Genomic DNA, 19460 nt, shown 5'->3' on the forward strand with positions numbered 1-19460 from the left:
GTGACTGACTAGAACAAAAGAGGTCAGCTTTAAAATGACTATATTGCCCTGACTGGTTTGGCTCAGTGGATAGAGCGTCGGCCTTCGGACTGAGGGGTCCTGGGTTCGATTCCGGCCAAGGGCATGTGCCTTGGCTGCGGGCACATCTCCAGTGGGGGGTGTGCAGGAGGCAGCTGATCGATGTTTCTTGCTCATCGGTGTTTCTAACGCTCTATCCCTCTCCCTTCCTCTCTGTAAAAAATCAATAAAATATATTAAAATGACTATATTAACTCTGTTTTCATCCATTTAGTCTGAGTTTTCTGAATGAGGATAATAAAAACAGCTAATATTTTGAGTATTCATTACATATCACACACTATACTAGGTGATTTATAAGCATCATCTATTTAATCCTCACAACAACCCTGTGAGGTAGGACTATATTTTCTCTCCATTTAACAAATGAGGAAACTGAGGTTCAGAGTGATTAAGTCACTTATTGAACTCTTCAGTTTGACTCCAGATCCCAAGATCTTAACCAGCAAACATCTTCCTGGAGTGTCGATTTTATTAAGATGGTTTGGTGTTTTTTTTTTGGAAAACACTGTATACAAAAACATACATTATAGTGGGTCGAATGCAAGGTTTGAAATAACATAAAATAGAAGTTTCCAGATCCTTTGGGCTTTGCCCCCAAACCCTGAAAGACTCTTTCACTCTCCTCTTTGATGGCAAAACTGGAGGCTTAGTGATAAGCATGTTTAACAAATGGACTCTCCCTAGCACCAAAGTTCTCCAAAGCCCCCAAGAACTATCAATAAAGCTTTGGAGCTGCGTTTTACAAGAAATTTGAGGTAGGAAGAATTTAACAACTTGCCCTAGTTCATGTAGCTACTAAGTGGCCTAGCCACATTAAAACCAGCTGTCTGTGTTTTTAAAATTTATTGATGAGCCCTGGCCGGTTTGGCTCAGTGGCTAGAGTGTCCGCCTGCAGACTGAAGGGTCCTGGGTTCGATCCCGGTCAAGGGCACATGCCTGGGTTGGGGGCTCCATCCCGGGTGGGGGGCATGCAGGAGGCAGCCAATCAATGATTCTCTTTCATCATTGATGTTTCTATCTCTCCCTTCCTCTCTAAAATAAATATAAAAAAATAAAATTTATTGATGAAAGAAACATTGACCTGTGGTCCCACACACCTATGCATTCATTGGTTGATTCCTGCACGTGCCCTGACCTGGACAGAACCAGCAACCCAGGTGCATCTGAACGATGCTCCAACCGAGTTATCCTGGCAGAGCCCAGTTCTGAGATCATCTCCCACCTGGCAAACCGTAGCCCTGATACATTTCTCCGCCAACCCACAGCGTTCCAGGTATCCGAATCCCATTTTACCGTAGACAAGCCCTTTCACGCCCCAACAGCCCTCTGCACCTCCCCAAATCCGGTCCCTTCTTTCGGATCCACACCTTACCTCCAGTCTTGCTCCATTACCTTTCCCAAACTCCTTCCCTTTCCTTCAGCCACGCCCCGATACCGCCTTTTCCGTCTAGTTCCGCCCCTTTACCTTTCCCAAGTCCCGCCCTTCCTTGAAGCCTCGCTTCGTTTTCCCCAGGTCTATCCTTTCTTCCAATCCCAGCTCCACCTTCCACACCCATCCGAAGCCCCGCCCTTAGTTTCCTGAGGCCCCACTCCGGTTTAGCCTCACTCTTTGCCCGGGTTCAGTCCCTATTCTCCCAGCCAGGAGGTATTTTACATGTGACCCCGCCCCTCTAAAGCCCGCCTCCTCCAAAGCCCGCCCCACAGGCTGGTTTATTCTCCTCCAGCCCCGCCCCTACCATAAATCCGGGTCTTCCTTAGGCTCAAGCCCACGTCCCTCTTGCTCCTTGCCCTGCCCCCCCCAGCCCCGCCCCATGGCTCTGGCCCCGCCTCGCAGCCTTCCTGGAGACCAAGGCCAGGACTTCATCGCAGCCGCGGCGCCAGCGTCGGGGAGGGACAAGGGAGGGAGGAGACTGAGGGGGAAGGGAGAAGGGCGGGCTCCTCCAGTCCAGCTCCGCGCTCAACGTTCGGGGCCGCAGATTCGCCACACATGGCCCCACCACTCCGGATCCTGAGTACCGCGACTAAACTCAACTCTAAGATGGAGGTGCTAGAGAAGCCCTGTGGGATGTTCAGGGGGCCCTTACGAGTTCCAGAGCATGGTCTCTGGAGCCTCGGTTGGCGGGCGGAGATTTGTGGCGAAAGTGCAGTTCGGCAGCGCCGCGGCACTACGTTTACCCTGCGCAGACGCCGTCGCCGCCGCTGCTGCCGCCGCCGCTGTCCCTGCCTTTGCCGCCACCGTCTCTGCTGCCGCCGTCCCCGCGCTGCCTCCGGGAGCCTCCATTGTTCCAGCGGCGCCGGGTCCCGAGACCGGGCAATTTAGGGGCTCTCGAAACAGGAGACAGCCGACAGAGTTGAGACACCGGGGCTCCGGCGGAACCGGGAGCGGCGGGGGTCAGCGCGGGAATCCCGGGGAGCCGGGGCCAGAGCGTGGGACGGCAAGGGGCCGGGGTGGCGAGGTCTGAAGTCTCCGGAATTGGGGCTCTCCCTCCCCGGCCCGTCTTTCCCCGCCAAGTGGGGTTGGAGCCCCGGCGGACGGCCCCGGCGATGAGCCCGGACTCGAGGTGGCCGGTGAGTGCGGGCCTGGGACCAGGGCGAGAGTGGCTAGCGGGGAAGGAGTTGAGTACTTTTGTGGGGCGCGCACTGAGCAGTCTTGCCCAGGTGCCCCTCGGGCCGCTCCAGCCCCCTCCAGGCGGGAGAACTGACAGTGCCTTCGCTTCCAGCGGAAATCCCGGGCAACAGTGTATCCTTCGTGGCTACCAGGGTCAACTTCAGGAGGGGAGCCTTGTTTAACTTGTTACACTTCGACAAAAGAGAAACCTCGCCTCATCCGGGTAGGGCTGCGGGGATGCACCGCCTGGGCTGGGCCTGATCCCTTCGGCTCCCGCCCCCAACTTCCTCTAGCCCCCTGAGTTACGCCGCCACCCCCCTGGGCCCACAGCCTTTCAGATCTAAGTTTTTGGCTCCCTCCCCTGTGCCTCTGCCACTTACTCCCAGCGGGACATCAGCCCGGGTCTCTGTGCTACTTCGGAAGCTGGGGAGCCAGGGCAGCAGAGCTGCAGTGTTCACCAGGGACCCATCACTGAAAGAGGAGAGCTTATTTGTGCTTCTAATTGGTCTGTATTTAAAGACACAGAAGCAGGTAGGAAGTAGAAGGGAGCTGGAGTTTAACTAATAGTTTTACTGACATGGAAGTTGGGTGCTTTGACAAAGAGAGGCTGAAGCAGCCCACTTGCTTGGTTAAGTTGCAGGAGAATAGAGGCCTAGAGGGGTCCTTGTTTGTCAGGGAGCTCAGGGTGGCACTACCTGGAATGGTGCCAAGCCCCTAGCTGAATTGTTAAACTCAACTAAGCCTGGAGAAACTGGGGCAGTCTCTGACTAAGCTGGGCTTCCTGGGGGCTGGTGCCATCTGCTGTCTCCATTCACCCAGGAACACTGGAGAGGAGAATGGGAGGGCCCTGAGGACCAGCATGGAGTTGACTGTGCCTGGATTGTCTTGTTCCTGTTTGTACCCTTAGGACTTGGTACAGCTGCCAGGGCCAGGACATAGACTTCCCCTAAAGACCTCAGAAATGAACTAATTCTTTCTATAATCCAGTGATTCTGCTGGATACCAGGACTAAATCATTGCTACCCATTCAAGCTACTACATGGGCTAACACTAGCCTTCATCCATCTCTCTCAACTCCAAATCTGCTGATCCCTCATTCCTGTATTCATTCAACAAGTTATTCATTCATTTGCCAAAAACTGAATGTCCAGTGCATTCCAAGTACTGGGGATATAAAGGTGGGTAGGCTCTGGTGTCTGCAGTGCATAGCTCCCAGTCTAGTGGGAGGAGACAAAGAGGTGAAAATGGAATGCTATGAAAGCAGAGTTCCCCATAGGAGAGACAAAGACATAACAGAAGTGACATTTAATCTGGGTTTTGAAGAATGAGTAGGAGCTCACCAATCAGAAAGGATGGAAGGCATTCTAATAGAGATCGTCTTGCAGTAAGGAGAGGTTATAACTTTCAGGAAATGGCAAGTTGCCTTGGATAGACAGAAACACAGCTGCAACTGGTGAAAAGACGAGTCTGGAAAGGAGGACTAGGGCCAAACAATGAAAGGAGCACTTGAATGTCAACATAGGGAATTTGGATATTATCCTGAAGTAAGTAGGGAATACCAGAAAGCTTTTAATCATAGATTGAAATGACTGTTGCTACTTGGTAAAAACATCACTCTGGCCACATTATGCAATATTATGCTAGAAGAGTTGAGGCATAGGACAGAATAACCAGGCAAGAGGTGATGAGGCCCATACTGTGGCCATGATGTGGAGAAGATGGTATTTGCATATGCTGTAGAGGTGGGCTGGCCAGGATCCTTGAAGAGAGGAAGGGCTGGAGGGAGTGGGGGGAGTGGTCATAAACTCTTCCCCAGGCCTATGCTAACTTATCTGTAAATTCTAGATGTGACAGCATGGGGGTGGACTTTGATGTGAAGACTTTCTGCCACAACTTGCGGGCAACTAAGCCACCATATGAGTGCCCCGTGGAGACTTGCCGCAAGGTCTACAAGAGTTACAGTGGTATTGAGTACCACTTGTACCATTATGACCACGACAACCCACCACCCCCGCAGCAGACTCCTCTCCGTAAGCACAAGAAGAAGGGGCGCCAGTCACGCCCAGCCAACAAGCAGTCACCCAGCCCCTCAGAGGTATCACAGTCACCCAGCCGTGAGGTGATGAGCTATGCACAGGCCCAGCGCATGGTGGAGGTAGACCTGCACGGCCGCGTCCATCGCATCAGCATCTTTGACAACCTAGATGTGGTGTCAGAGGATGAGGAGGCCCCCGAGGAGGCCCCGGAGAATGGCAGCAACAAAGAGAACACTGAGACGCCGGCTGTGACTCCCAAGTCAGGCAAGCATAAGAACAAGGAGAAGCGCAAGGATTCCAACCATCACCACCACCATAATGCTTCTGCCAGCGCCACTCCCAAGTTGCCAGAGGTTGTATACCGGGAGCTGGAGCAAGACACCCCTGATGCCCCACCCCGGCCAACTTCCTATTACCGGTAAGGCCACCTCTGCCTCCTAACTCTGGAACACTGGTCAAGCAGGGCTCGGGAGCCGGAGAGCAGTGACAGGCAGCAGACAGGAGAATAGCAGGGATAAAGGATAGCAGGAGCACACTCTTAGGGCAGTAAGAGGAACAGTACTCCAGCTAATGATGGTGGCACTTACTATAACTACTCCTTCATGTTATTCTCATAACCCACTTAGGTAGGTATTGTTCTCATTCCACAGATGAGGAAACTACAGAAAGGGGGCTAGACTTACCAAAAGTCAAAGGCCAGTAGGTAGCTGAACCAGTATTCAAACCCAGGTTCTTTTGACGCCAAAGCTGCACTATTTCCACTGTTTCCTTCTCTGGTTTCTGAGCCTCTCCATGCCCTCACTGTGTGACTCTGGGAAAGGCTTCTGGCTCTGGTATTCTAGTGACCCCATCTGTAGAGCTGGTTTAATATTCCTCTGCTGGCTTAAAGGTAAAAGACTGGGACACTGATTTCATAAGGTCCTAAAAGCAATTTGTAAATCTGCAGGGGTAATTTTCCCATTGTTCTGTTATTTAGCATGCCCATCCTTTAGCATGCCTAAGCGGTGTTTCCATCAACTATATTTTGTAATCCTCCAATGGCCTTTTTATTTATCTCTTGGTACCCCACTTCCTTCCAAAAGTTTGTCACAGTGGCTCTCTTTTGTTTTTTTCACAGTGGCTCTTAAAGTCACAGGCATAGGCTAAATTCCTTGTAAAAATGAAGGGGTGGGGCAATGTGGTCATAAAATTATATACAGAAAGCCTAGCTGAAGGACGGTACAAAAACCAAGTGTAAAAGTTACCTCTGAGAGTAGGCATCCAAGGCAAAAAAGGCATTCTGATGAGTTAGTTAAGGAGCAATCTTTGGTGTCAACTAATCAGAAGGCCTGATCTCTGAGAAGGATTTATAAAGGTTTTTATATGAAAAGTTTTTACCAAAAGTGCCATTCATATGATGATATACTAATGTCATAAAAGGCAAATCTCATAAAAGCAAATCTGTGGGAACCCAAGTAATTTGGCTCAGTGTGTCACTTTTTTCTCTCGCCTGTTCTTGTGTTAGCCAGTCTCCTTCCTTTCTATCCAGCCCAGCTTCACCTCCTTCTGACTTTCCACTGTCTTTTCTGTTAGACTGTCATGTCCATCCCCAACACAGAGGCCCCTCAGGGCCTGCCCTCCCTCCTAATGGCTCCCTCCTAATGGCGCTCTTTGCTCTGATAGGCAGCTTAGCCCAGCTCATTCTGCTCCTTTTCTTCCTCCTTCCACTCTTACCTCCTGGGGATCAGGTCTGTTCTCTATCAGTTGGAGGTATGTTGCATGTAATTTATTACTACTGTTAGCAAAACGGCCCTAGTTTGGGAAATTATTTGCTTTCCATGTAAATTTGGGAAGAATTGAGATAATCTAATAACACCACTTTCTCTTGCTTGCATCTGAGTGCTTTCTTGAGGGGGAGTAGGAGGGTGGAGTGTCAGCTGGTGAGCCAGGAATTCTACATGACATGCAACCTACCTTATCTGTGCTGTAGCCTGTAATCTGGGTGCACTGTGGAAGTGTGTTATGCACCATCAGGTAATGTCTTGGCAGAGGAAAGTTTTGGAGCTGTTTTCAAGGTCTGGAAGGGGCCATATGGTTCACACTATCTCTGAGCCACACCCTTTTTCAAGGATGAGGGCATTGTAGTCACCTTTGGGAAGAGGTAAGGGCTAAGGAATAAGTTGCTTCCTATAGACATAGCATTTAAGTCTCTCTCTTCCCTTCCACCCCCAAAATACCTTTCAAATGAACAACACTGGGAACCTGTTTCTGTGTGGTAAATCAAACATGGTTCTTGCCTCTATCCTATGGAGAAGTTCAACACATAAACAGCTATAATCGAAGCAAGGTGGTTGGTCAGGGTTATACAAAAGCTAATGATAAACCTAACATTTATTGAGTACTTACTGCATGCCAGGTACTGTTCCTAAGTACTTCACTTGTATTAACTTACTTAATGCTTACAATAGCTATATGAAATAAGTCCATATTAACATCACCACTTTAAGATGAAGAAACCTAGGCCCAGGGAGGCTAGCTCACTTGTCTGCTATCATATAAAGATGGCTCCAGCCCGGTGGGCATGGTTCTGTGGTTGAGTGTTGACCTATGAACCAGGAGGTCACCGTTTGATTCCTGGTCAGGGCACATGCCCAGATTGATCCCCAGTGGGGGTTATGCAAGAGGCAGCTGATCAATGCTGCTTCGCTCATTGATGTTTCTCTCTCTCCTCCCCTCCTTCTCTCTTCCTCCCTGAAATCAATAAAAATATATTTTTAAAAATAAAATAACATGGCTCCAGAGCCTGTTTGCCTGGCCTGCTCTAGCACCAGAGCCCCATTTCCCTTGTGGAGAGAAGAGGTGCAGCTTGCTGTGTGCCACTTGATTTAGCCCATTTAATTTTGTAATTCCATTTAATCCTGACAGCATCTTTGGGAGTAATTATTATTATCTTAATTCTATCATCAATAAAACAGGTTCAGAAAAGAGCAGTGATGCCCTGAAGGTCACAAAGTAGCAGAGCCAGATTTTTATTTTTATTTTTTTCAGAGCCAGGATTTAAATTAAGGTTTGTTAGAAGCCAACGCCCCATTCATCCTATTGTAGCTCCTGATAGCTTTACAATACTAGAGTCCAGGTGATCCAGAGCATGGTAAGGGTGTGGGGAGCCCAATGAGTGCCCCAGGGTGGAGTCTGAATCCTAGCTTTGCCACTTCCTGGTTGTGTGACCTTTCTGTGTTGGGCAATTAATTAACTTCTCAAAGCTTGAATTTCCTCATCTGCAAAATAAGGGCAATAAGAACATTGACCCTATGGCTGTGGTGAAAATAAATGTGGTAATTTAGCACAATACCTGGCTCCTAGTATATCTTAACTATTCTGATTGTTATCTCCCAATGCTATCCAGAGAACAAAGACAGTACCTATAGTTTGAGGGAGCCCTGAGCTGGTGCTGGCAACAGCTGACAAGACCCACAGCAGCTCCATTCAGGACACTGCCAGCTGGTGCTAAAACAACTTACATATAATTTGCAAGTGACACCTGAGGAACTTCCTTCCACTGACTCTTTGTACTATCATCCAGATGGGTCCTAGCTGCCCCATTTTTCTTCCCTTTAGGAATCTGGTTGAGTCTCTGCACCCCAAGGGAGGCTGTGTAGGACATGAGGTTTGGAGTTGGCAGGCCTAATGCCACTTCCCAGCTTTACCACTTTCTCACAAGAGAGCTAGGGCAGGTGCAGTAACCTCAAAACTATGCTTCCTTTTTTGCAAAACAGGAATGATTACAGGACCTATAGTGCTTGGGGTTAAGGTAAGGATGGTATGAGACAACATATGTGAAGGTACAGGCCTGGCCTAGAGTAAATATTTGGCAAATGTAACACACTATCTTTAAGGGAGGAAAAACTCAACTATATGATGCTGAGCTGCCTGTGTGCACTGCAGGTACATTGAGAAGTCAGCAGAGGAGCTGGATGAGGAGGTAGAGTATGACATGGATGAAGAGGACTACATCTGGCTGGATATCATGAACGAACGACGAAAGACAGAGGGTGTGAGTCCCATCCCGCAGGAGATCTTTGAGTACTTAATGGACCGGCTGGAGAAGGAGTCCTACTTTGAGAGCCACAATAAAGGCGACCCCAATGCACTAGTGGATGAGGATGCTGTGTGCTGTATCTGCAATGATGGTGAATGCCAGAACAGCAATGTCATCCTCTTTTGTGACATGTGCAACCTGGCTGTGCACCAGGAGTGCTATGGCGTCCCCTATATCCCTGAGGGCCAGTGGCTGTGCCGCCGCTGTCTACAATCACCCTCACGTGCTGTGGACTGTGCCCTGTGCCCCAATAAGGGTGGTGCCTTTAAGCAGACAGATGATGGGCGCTGGGCCCATGTGGTGTGTGCCCTGTGGATCCCTGAGGTCTGCTTTGCCAACACAGTCTTCCTGGAGCCAATCGACAGCATCGAGCACATCCCGCCAGCTCGCTGGAAGCTCACCTGCTACATTTGCAAACAGCGGGGCTCAGGGGCCTGCATTCAGTGCCACAAAGCCAACTGCTACACAGCCTTCCACGTGACATGTGCCCAGCAGGCCGGCCTTTACATGAAGATGGAGCCTGTGCGGGAGACAGGTGCCAATGGCACCTCCTTTAGCGTCCGCAAAACAGCCTACTGTGACATCCATACACCCCCAGGTTCAGCTCGCCGGCTGCCTGCCCTGTCCCACAGTGAGGGTGAAGAGGAGGAGGATGAGGAGGAGGATGAGGGTAAGAGTTGGAGTTCAGAGAAGGTTAAGAAGGCCAAGGCCAAGTCCCGGATCAAGATGAAAAAGGCACGAAAGATCTTGGCAGAGAAGAGGGCAGCAGCACCTGTGGTTTCAGTGCCCTGCATTCCACCACACAGGTATGTGGGGAGCAGTGGACAGGTTGGGAAGAACAAACCCTCCTGGAGACTGAAAGCCCCCTGAGTGAAGTGACAGGGTTGGGCTATCTTCTTCCTATCAGAAGCTATGTAGAAGTTTAAAAAAAAATCCCAATGAGATTAGCTATAGCAAGTCACCTGACTCTTACATTAGGAGCCAGAAACTTTCCAGTTTTATCTGGCAGACCTAACATATATTTTCAACTGCCCTTCACTTTGATGGTGTGGTTTAAGTTAGGAAGAAAGAGAATGTAATAGCTACCAGCCACAGAAGAAGAAATAGTCTGACTCTGAAAGGAGAACTGGAATGAAAAGGGGGGAAGGAAATGCTTAAGGAGTCACAAAGTAATTACTGCCACTGTGAATCCAAATGAGGGCTGTGATCAGTTATTTTTAACTCTTACTTTACCTAGTCAATTTCCTATGCTGTACCTTGTAACGCTCAGTGTGAGTTGGGTATCCCAGGGTCAAATAGAGCAATCTTAGGAGCAAAACTCCCTGACCCCCTGGTATTAGTATTAGTGCTGGGAGCTTGGCTTTCTGTCTGCTGAGGTGCCATTGATGGCACTGTTTGCTCTTTGCCTTAAGCCCAATGTCACAAACTTTTTGACGATAGACTAGCTAGACACCCTTGTTTTACGTAAGAAAATTTGTTATCCTGCTTCCTAGGCTCAGTAAAATTACCAACCGCCTCACAATCCAAAGGAAGAGCCAGTTCATGCAGAGGCTGCACAGCTACTGGACACTGAAGCGGCAGTCACGGAACGGGGTCCCGCTGTTACGTCGCCTGCAGACACATTTGCAGTCTCAGAGGAACTGTGACCAAGTTGGGGTACTGTGTCATATTCCCTGTGGGCTCTGGGAACTAATACCAGGAGATAAGGATCAAGATTTGTAACTATATGTCCTAACCAGTTTGGATCAGTGGATAGAGCATCGGCCTGCGGACTGAAGGGTCCCAGGTTTGATTCCAATCAAGGGCACATGCCTAGGTTGTGAGCTTGAGTCCCAGTAGGGGGCGTGCAGGAGGCAGCCAATCAGTGATTCTCTTTCATCATTGATGTTTCTATCTATCCCACTCCCTTTCTCTCTGAAATCAATTATATATATATATATATACATATATATATATATATATATATATATATGTGTGTGTGTGTGTGTGTGTGTGTGTTTGTGTGTGTGTATATATATATGTGTGTGTATATATATATGTATATATATATACACACACACATATACATATATATATAAAAAGATTTGTAACTATAGCATCCAGTGTCTGAGAGCTTAGACTGTTCCTTTTTTAAGCTAGCATTCAAACCAGGCTCAGGAAGAAATTTTTTTCTTGAGATGAGGGATGGAAGGGAATGGCAGGGGCATGCTTCCTGGGGAGAACCAGGAAGAAATTCTTACAAATTATCCACTTTTAGAAGGGTACTGTTCCTATGTGTTTATTCATTTACTCAACAAGTGTATACCAAGCATTGGCACAGGAGACACCTAGGTTGAGGAGCTCCCACTTGAGCTGGCACACCTGCCAGTAAGTTCCTGTGCCCCCTCCTTTGGCTTTACCTGCCCTTAGCCCCAGTTTTCTGGGCTATCCTCTCCTCTGCCCTTTCCTCTGACTCCCTCATCATCTTCTGACTCCCTTTTTGCTTCTACAGAGAGATTCTGAGGATAAGAACTGGGCCCTCAAAGAACAGCTCAAGTCCTGGCAGCGGCTCCGGCATGACCTAGAGAGAGCTCGGCTGCTGGTAGAGCTGATTCGCAAGCGGGAGAAACTCAAAAGGGAGACGGTGAGTGCTCCTGGGCCAGCTCTGTTTTCCAGAGGAGAAAACATATGTGGGAGAAGGAAAAGCATGTGTTGTCTAGCCAGCAAGTAATAGGGTTGATGCTCAGTGTGCTCTCGGGCTCACCAGAAACAGAATGTCAGAGGAGAGAATGAATGGAACTCTTAATTATGTGATACAAGTAGCTAGTGCTGTAAGTTAAATCAAGGAAGGGAAAGGCCAGAGTAGTTGGGGAGTTTCACTGGGTGGGGCGTTGTAGAACATAGACCTGAGTGAGTACACCCAGCTGTTGGGGGTGGGAAGGAAGGCGAATTCCCAAACCAGCTTTGACCATCTCCTCAGACCTCTACCAAGGGACTGGCCTGAGCCTGGCTGATTGGGCCTTTATGTGTGTCAGATCAAGGTCCAGCAGATTGCCATGGAGATGCAGCTGACCCCTTTTCTCATCCTCCTTCGCAAAACCTTGGAGCAGCTCCAAGAGAAGGACACAGGCAACATCTTCAGCGAGCCGGTCCCTCTGTCTGAGGTAACCGAATTGGACGAAGTAAGAATCCCTTCCCCTCACTCCACCTTCTTTCTGTTCCTCTCTCAGTTGGACCCCTGCTGCAGGTCTGGGCCAGGGACTAGGAGGGGACCTTGAAGAAAGGGGCTTGGTGGCTCTGGGGCTCCAGGATGAACTGGAGCCACATGCATCACATGGACTCTGTCTTGTCCCTTTCATACTACAAGTGCCCAGAATGGGAGGCAATCTGCACTCCCCAGAGGCAGGGACTGAGTCTGCCAAATGAATAACCACAGGGCAGGAAGACACTTTCTGGGTGCTGACCCCTAGAACAGAGACTTTAGAAGGCTCAGCACCTAAAGAACCAGCTCTGAAGCCCTAGGTTCTGATTGGCAGACTATTCTTTCTAAAAGGTATAAAATGAGAGGCCTAAGGCAGCAGCCTCCTTATAAGTCTTAATGATAAGCAAAAAAGAGCTATAGGAATGCAGGCTCGTATTACTTCCAGAGGACTCCCCTAGCTATTTTCTTGTTGAAGCCTCATACGGCTGTAGGAGGTGGATTTGGCAGTAATTTTATCACTTTTCCAGGCCAGGAAAAGACGGTCCAGAGAGGTTAAGAGACTTGCCAAGATCACACAGCTTGTGACTGGTAAAGTCAAGACTGAATCCAGCTCTCTTTTCCCCTGAGCTATACGCCTACCTCTAACTGGTGGGAGGAGGTTACTGGATGCATTTCAAGGGGTAGTATTAGGGGCAGGGGTTCAGGGGGAATGAGAAGCATATCTCCACTTAGCTACACCTACCCTGTTCTCCCAGGTACCTGACTACCTAGACCACATCAAAAAGCCCATGGATTTTTTCACCATGAAGCAGAACTTGGAGGCTTATCGCTACCTGAACTTTGATGATTTTGAGGAGGACTTCAACCTCATCGTCAGCAACTGCCTCAAGTATAACGCCAAGGACACCATCTTCTACCGGGCAGCGGTGCGGCTCCGTGAGCAGGGTGGTGCTGTGCTCCGCCAGGCCCGGCGCCAGGCAGAAAAAATGGGCATTGACTTTGAGACGGGCATGCATATCCCCCACAACCTGGCTGGAGACGAGGCCCCACACCACACTGAAGATGGTGGGTGATGAGTCACACACACATAAGAGGCCAATGCTAGGGATGAACAGCTTTCCAAAAGTCCCCTCCTGGGAGCAGGCAGTGTAGGTGGGAAGCACTTAGGCTGAGCAGTGACAAGCTATCCCCAGGAAGCCAGGCTGGTGAATGGACAGCAATGCCTGTCAGTTCACATCTTGGTTCTGCTATTTTATGGCTGTTCCTGGCCAGCAGCTGAGGGGAGAAGGGTTTCTTTTTCTTTTCTTTTTAAAATATATTTCTTTATTGATTTCAGAGAGGAAGGGAGAATGAGAGAGAGATAGAAACATCAATGATGAGAAACACTGATCGGCTGCCTCCTGCACGCCCCCCACCGGGGATCAAGCCCGCAACCCAGGCATGTGCCCTTGGCTGGAGTCGAACCTGGGACCCTTCAGTCCGCAGGCTAATATCCACTGAGTCAAGCCTAGGGCTCTTTTCTTTTTATTAATATATTTTTATTGATTTCAGAGAGAAAGGGAGAGGTAGAGAGAGAGAGAGAAACATCAATGATGAGAGAATCATTGATCGGCTGCCTCCTGCACGCCTCACACTGGGGACTGAGCCCGCAACCAGGCATGTGCCCTAACCAGGAATGGAACCGTGACCTCCTGATTCAACCATCTAGTGACACCGACCGGGCAAGAGTGGGTTTCTTACTGCCTGTCCAGATTTAAGGGGGCCAAAAAGCTGCTCTGAATCTGACCTTTTCCCCCTATCCCCACTCCTAGCAGCAGAGGAGGAGCGGCTGGTCCTGTTGGAGAACCAGAAGCACCTGCCAGTGGAAGAGCAGCTGAAGTTGTTGCTGGAACGGTTGGATGAAGTGAATTCCAGCAAGCAGAGTGTGGGCCGCTCACGGCGCGCAAAGATGATCAAGAAAGAGATGACAGCGCTTCGGCGGAAGCTGGCCCACCAGCGGGAAACTGGAAGGGATGGGCCTGAGCGCCATGGCCCTTCCAGCCGGGGCAGCCTGACACCTCACCCAGCAGCCTGTGACAAGGATGGGCAGACAGACAGTGCCGCTGAGGAGAGCAGCAGCCAGGAGACAAGCAAAGGTCTGAACCCCATAACAAGGTGGACCCCAAAGCAAATTAGACTTTGACTCTGCAGCACACACTCAGCCCCTGCCATCCCCAAGGCAGAGGTCTTTCCTGCACAGCTAGCTGTACTTTCTCCCTCATTCCCCAATCAGGGGCCTCTTAGCTGTATCTCTGGCTATTTGTATAAGAGACACTGTTCCCAATTCCATGACCCTCAAATCATTTCCCCAACAATAGCTGGAGTATTGGACTTATACACCCAGGGCATACCCTGGATGACATCTGCCCTTCCCACATCAGGCCCCTCACCAACTTTCCTTCTCTCTTTCTCTGCTCCAGGCCTGGGTCCCAACATGTCCTCAACCCCCGCACATGAGGTGGGCAGGAGAACCTCAGTTCTGTTCTCCAAAAAGAACCCGAAGACAGCTGGACCGCCCAAGAGGCCGGGCCGGCCCCCCAAAAACCGGGAGAGCCAGATGACCCCCAGCCACGGAGGCAGTCCTGTGGGGCCCCCTCAGCTTCCCATCATGGGCTCCCTGCGTCAGCGCAAGCGGGGTAGGAGCCCCCGGCCCAGTTCCAGCTCAGACAGCGACAGTGATAAATCCACAGAAGACCCCCCAATGGGTGAGCCTCACCACCCAGTACCCCAAGAGAGTGAGCAAAGCTACCATCTTTCCCAACATAACTTCCACCTATCCCTTCATTTTCCCATAATATCTCAGAGCTAGAAGGGCCCTTAGGAATCATTTAATTCAATCCCCTCATTTTACAGACTGGGAAACTGAAACCCAAAGACACTGATCCAGCTAGATTCCCATCCAAGCCCCCCTCCATTGTATCACTTCACCTTTTCTCTTCTCATCCTCCTTGGTGATCTCCTGCCCTTTAAGCCATTTGTGTCCTAAGGTCTATAACTGCTGAGGGAAGTGTAAGGGGTGGGGCAGGGCTGTGGCCAGCTGTGGTGGACACCACCCAGAGCTAGCTCTGCTGGCCAAGGTTGGAGGAATATTCCAGCACAGAAAGGGAAGCCAAGGCTCTTAAGTACCTCTTACCCCCATGTCATCTCTGATCTACATCTTCCTGACCGATTCCTTCCCTCCTCCCCTTCCCCCCCAACCAAGACTTACCAGCCAATGGCTTCAGCAGTGGAAACCAGCCAGTCAAGAAGAGTTTCTTGGTATATCGTAATGACTGCAGCCTTCCCCGGAGCAGCTCAGACTCTGAGTCCAGCAGCAGTAGCAGCAGCAGTGCTGCCTCAGATCGGACCAGGTACCAGCCCTCCAGATCAAGGCCTGCCTCTGGGATGCCCTTCTGGGTTTCCCTGTGGGAAGTGGGGTGGCAGCCATCTCAGCCTAGATTAAGATGGCTCAAATCCAAGGTTCTCTGCAAAATAAATGAAATAGATGAGCGTATCACCATAATGGAATGGAGGGAACCATACAGGGTTCAGCTGATGTTTTAGAGCAGAGGGCATAAACTCTTGCTTTGTGGCCTGGATTTGGCCTACAGACATATTTTGTTTGGCCAGCATGGTGTGTTTTTAAAAATGAATTCAGAAGTACCACATAAAATTCCCAGTTTCTGTGTTCTTTTTAAAAACTAGGTCTGGCAAATCTGGCCAGTATTGCTTTTAGACAGGGTATACATTCATCATCACCACTGCCAAACCCAGCCCACATCAGTCAAATCACTGCCAAGTCACTGAGAGCATTTGGATTTGAAAATCTTTAAGTAGTTTCTGCTTTCCAAAAATCTTAGACGCTGGGGGTTTAAAGAAGAAAGGACACCCACCATGCCATTCTCCACTCTTCTTTGAGCTGAGCTCCCTTTGTTTTGTCTACAGCACAACACCCTCAAAACAAGGCAGGGGCAAGCCCTCCTTCTCTCGGGGCACATTCCCAGAGGACAGCAGTGAAGATACCTCAGGCACTGAGAATGAGGCCTACTCCGTGGGCACTGGCCGCGGCGTGGGCCACAGCAGTAAGTACCCTCGCCCAAGGCCAGGGATGCTGGGGCCCCAGTGTCCGGGCCTTACCAGCCCCCTGTCTGCTGATCTGCCCCCTCTCTCCCATTCCTGTGAAGTGGTAAGGAAGAGTCTGGGCCGGGGAGCTGGCTGGCTGTCAGAGGATGAGGACTCCCCGCTGGATGCTCTGGACCTTGTGTGGGCCAAGTGCCGAGGGTATCCATCGTACCCAGCTCTGGTAGGCTTCTCCTCTTTTTTGTCATAACCCTTGCCTGTCAACCCCAGAATGCAGACTTACAATTAGTAGACTTTTTCTACTCTCTGCTGAGCTGCAGAGTACAAGGGTCTTTGGCAGGTAGAGAATTAGAGGTCCCTGATTAGTTTCTCCAGCTTTCCCTTTTCCTTCCCATGACTCCTTGGGCTCTGAAGTAATTCAGCATAGGAAGAAGGTCAGCATTGCAGTAGCATGATAATCTTTCCATGTCTCTACTTCAAAGGAGTCTCCAAATTCTTAGGTAGAGTAAGCCTTGGGGAAGAGGGGACAGAACCAAACCAAGGTCTTACTATTCCTTCAGATCATTGATCCAAAGATGCCCCGGGAAGGTATGTTCCACCATGGGGTTCCCATTCCTGTGCCCCCACTAGAGGTGCTGAAACTTGGGGAGCAGATGACCCAGGAAGCCCGAGAGCATCTCTACCTCGTCCTCTTCTTTGACAACAAGCGAACCTGGTAAGGGAGGAGGGGAGCATGTGGTGACTCACAGCCACAAGTACAACCCTGGAAATGGGGGCAGACTGTGAGGAAATTCCAGCAACAGACAGGCTGGGCTGTCACCAATCAGTGGGGGAGGGACTTAGGCCTTTAAGAAAAAGTCTGAGCAACTGATTGGGCACAGCTGACAAACAGCTGTGACTAGAAAACAAAGAACCATCAGTGACTGTGCCAAATATGGGAGTGGCTCCCCACCCAGATCGAGCTGATTTCTATGCTTAGTTTTCCCACCTCTGCCTCCATGGTGACAAGATTAGGATAAAGCAGGCATAAAGTCAGACTCTGAATCCCTCTTCTGTCTCGTTTACATAATGTAATCTTTTTGTTAACTATACGCAGAGGATGTTTAATACCAGTAAAGTCTGCCTGGAGCCTGTGGGACAGGGTACTATTTCAGGTTAGGTCAGGGCTCCTTTTTGCACCCATAAATACCTTGTGGTTATGGCTCAGTGTGACAGTTGACTGGGCTCTTTTATCACTGTGAACAGTTATTTGAGGGCAGGGAACCCCAGTGCCCACCAGAGCCTCGTTCTCAGGAGGTGTTTTTAAATGAGTGAAGAAGGCTGGTGCTTATTGCTCTCCCAGAGATGACTTAATTGATCCTCACTTCGTCTTGTAGGCAATGGCTGCCTAGGACTAAGCTGGTTCCTCTGGGTGTGAACCAGGACCTCGACAAGGAGAAGATGCTAGAGGGCCGCAAGTCTAACATCCGCAAATCAGTGCAGATTGCCTACCATAGGGCTCTGCAACACCGCAGCAAGGTCCAGGGCGAGCAGAGCAGCGAGACCAGTGATAGTGACTGATACTGCCCTGCACAGCCCAATCTACGGTGCCCTGCCACCTCTCTCCCCTTTGCTCACTGTCCTGGAGTGGCACCGGCCTCTGCACTGACTCATTCCTGGTCTTGGGGCCAGTCTCAGGGGAAGCTGGGTGGGGGAGGTCCCTCCTGCCCTGAGTGCAGCTGGACTGTACAGAACACTCCGAGGGCCCATGGTAGCTCTGTGCAAAGAGAGGGGAGGTCCCACAGGCCAGAAAGCTCCAGAGACCTCACAGCATTGCAGTGCAGGGTGGTGGGCCAAGGTTAGGACACTGCATAAAACAGGCCATCCCATCACCTCTGCCTGCTCATGCCAGGAGAATCCATAACTGCCTAGTGGCCTGAGGCCTGTGCAGGTGATATGGTGAATGGGCATCCGCCCTGCCTAACAGTGGGATTGATGTCTGTCCAGCCTGGAAGAGGGGCACTAGGTGACCCCCTCCCCTGCTTTTGTAAATACTGTAATTAGTGGAGAATTTAAATTATTCTCATTTGTAACTGCGTTTCCGGTCGCGCCAGAGTCATTTGGTACTAAAAAGACTGGGGCCTGTCCCCTCTCCCCTCCTTCCCATAGATTCCCCACCTTTCAAACTGGTTTGTATTTATTTCAAAAGAAGAAAATATATTGATTCTTAGAAAATAAATTGTTTGGAATTCTTGGTTCTTGCCTTCTGCCAGGGCAAAGGGAGTTTCTGTTCCCCAGGGATGGCAAATAATTGGGCCCAAGTGTTGCTGGCTGCTCTGCATATTGCATTTGTAAGACAACAGCAAAGATAATATGACAGCTCTCATTTCCCATGCACTTACTGAGTGTCAGTACCCGTGCTAGCTCCTTTAGATACGGTTTCATGTAATCCTTTCATTAACTATAGGAACGGTTAGTAATAGGATGGTTATTTCTACAAAGACATAGATTTTGAAAAATTAAGTAACTTGCCTAAGTTCTCACTAGGAAGTTGCCAGAAAGCTCCAGAGACCTCACAGCAGTGTAGTGCAGGGCGGGTGGGCCAAGGTTAGCACCCTGCATAAACAGGCCAGGAGAAGCCATACTGCCTGGTGGCCTGAGGCCTGTGCAGGTGGTAAGGTGAACGGGTATCCACCTCCCAGTGGGAATGACGCTGTCCCACTAGCATCTGAACTCAGGTCTGTTGTCTGCAATTTAACCAGTACGTGCAACTGCTAGAGGAAGAGTCAGCTGCGCGTTCTTTCATGAAGGTCGGATGTTTAAAGTTCTTCAACGGTAGGATTGTCCAAGTGTTTCAGTGCCACTAGAGCTGTGACTTTCCCCTTCTTAACTGGGGACAGAGCGGCACTATAGACTGTTGCTGTTCTTCATTCATTCCCAACCCTGGCTCCTTTTCTGATTCAGACATTTTTTGAAGGAATGTCTTCCAAGTGCTAGGCACCTGTGGGCTGGTGTGCCAATGGATGAAACAGTCACAGGAAGCAGCTGCGGAGGGTTTTGGAGCTACTGAGTGGATGTGCGACAACAGCATGTCTGATGATACCGAGTTGCTGGTGCTCCCTGCGAGGTAATGGGGGTGGGGCACAAAGAAATCAGCGGTAAATCTCGCCCTTCAGGAATCTGCGGTCTAATCATCGATCACCAAAAATCACTATGCTACGAGGAAAAAAAAAAAGTCGCCGGATAAAAGCACAGGTCTAGCTTTTTGTGACTTTCTCCAGAAGGGAAGAAATTACATCTTTCCTGGGCTCAGCCAGCCAGCCGGCCCTGGCAACTGGGCTAGGCAGACAGGCTGCCCCGCGGCCACACGCTGGCGCTTGAACTTTGAGTCGCCTTTCC

At 49.9% G+C, this 19460-nt stretch overlaps 1 protein-coding gene across 10 annotated transcripts; it reads left to right on the top strand.

Moving 5' to 3' along the window:
* Positions 1 to 4544: 4544 nt before the first annotated feature.
* Positions 4545 to 18328, top strand: BRPF1 (bromodomain and PHD finger containing 1; the record flags this gene model as incomplete). 10 transcript variants are annotated; one of them, XM_081105706.1, is made up of 13 exons in its annotated part: positions 4545 to 5143; positions 8650 to 9609; positions 10297 to 10459; positions 11295 to 11426; positions 11818 to 11964; positions 12740 to 13049; positions 13799 to 14119; positions 14444 to 14728; positions 15226 to 15373; positions 15948 to 16084; positions 16187 to 16305; positions 16643 to 16797; positions 17459 to 18328. In XM_081105706.1, the coding sequence occupies 13 exons, from the start codon at positions 4545 to 4547 to the stop codon at positions 17640 to 17642; spliced, it is 3660 nt and encodes a 1219-aa protein (XP_080961832.1). In that variant the 3' UTR covers positions 17643 to 18328. The 10 variants fall into 10 exon arrangements, with proteins under 10 accessions (XP_080961832.1, XP_080961834.1, XP_080961831.1 ...); XM_081105708.1 differs by having other exon boundaries at positions 11818 to 11946; XM_081105705.1 differs by having other exon boundaries at positions 13796 to 14119; positions 17459 to 18310.
* Positions 18329 to 19460: the final 1132 nt, after the last annotated feature.

The sequence above is a fragment of the Myotis nattereri genome (assembly GCF_964212035.1).
Source record: "Myotis nattereri genome assembly, chromosome: 14".
NCBI classification, from domain to species: Eukaryota; Metazoa; Chordata; class Mammalia; order Chiroptera; family Vespertilionidae; genus Myotis; species Myotis nattereri.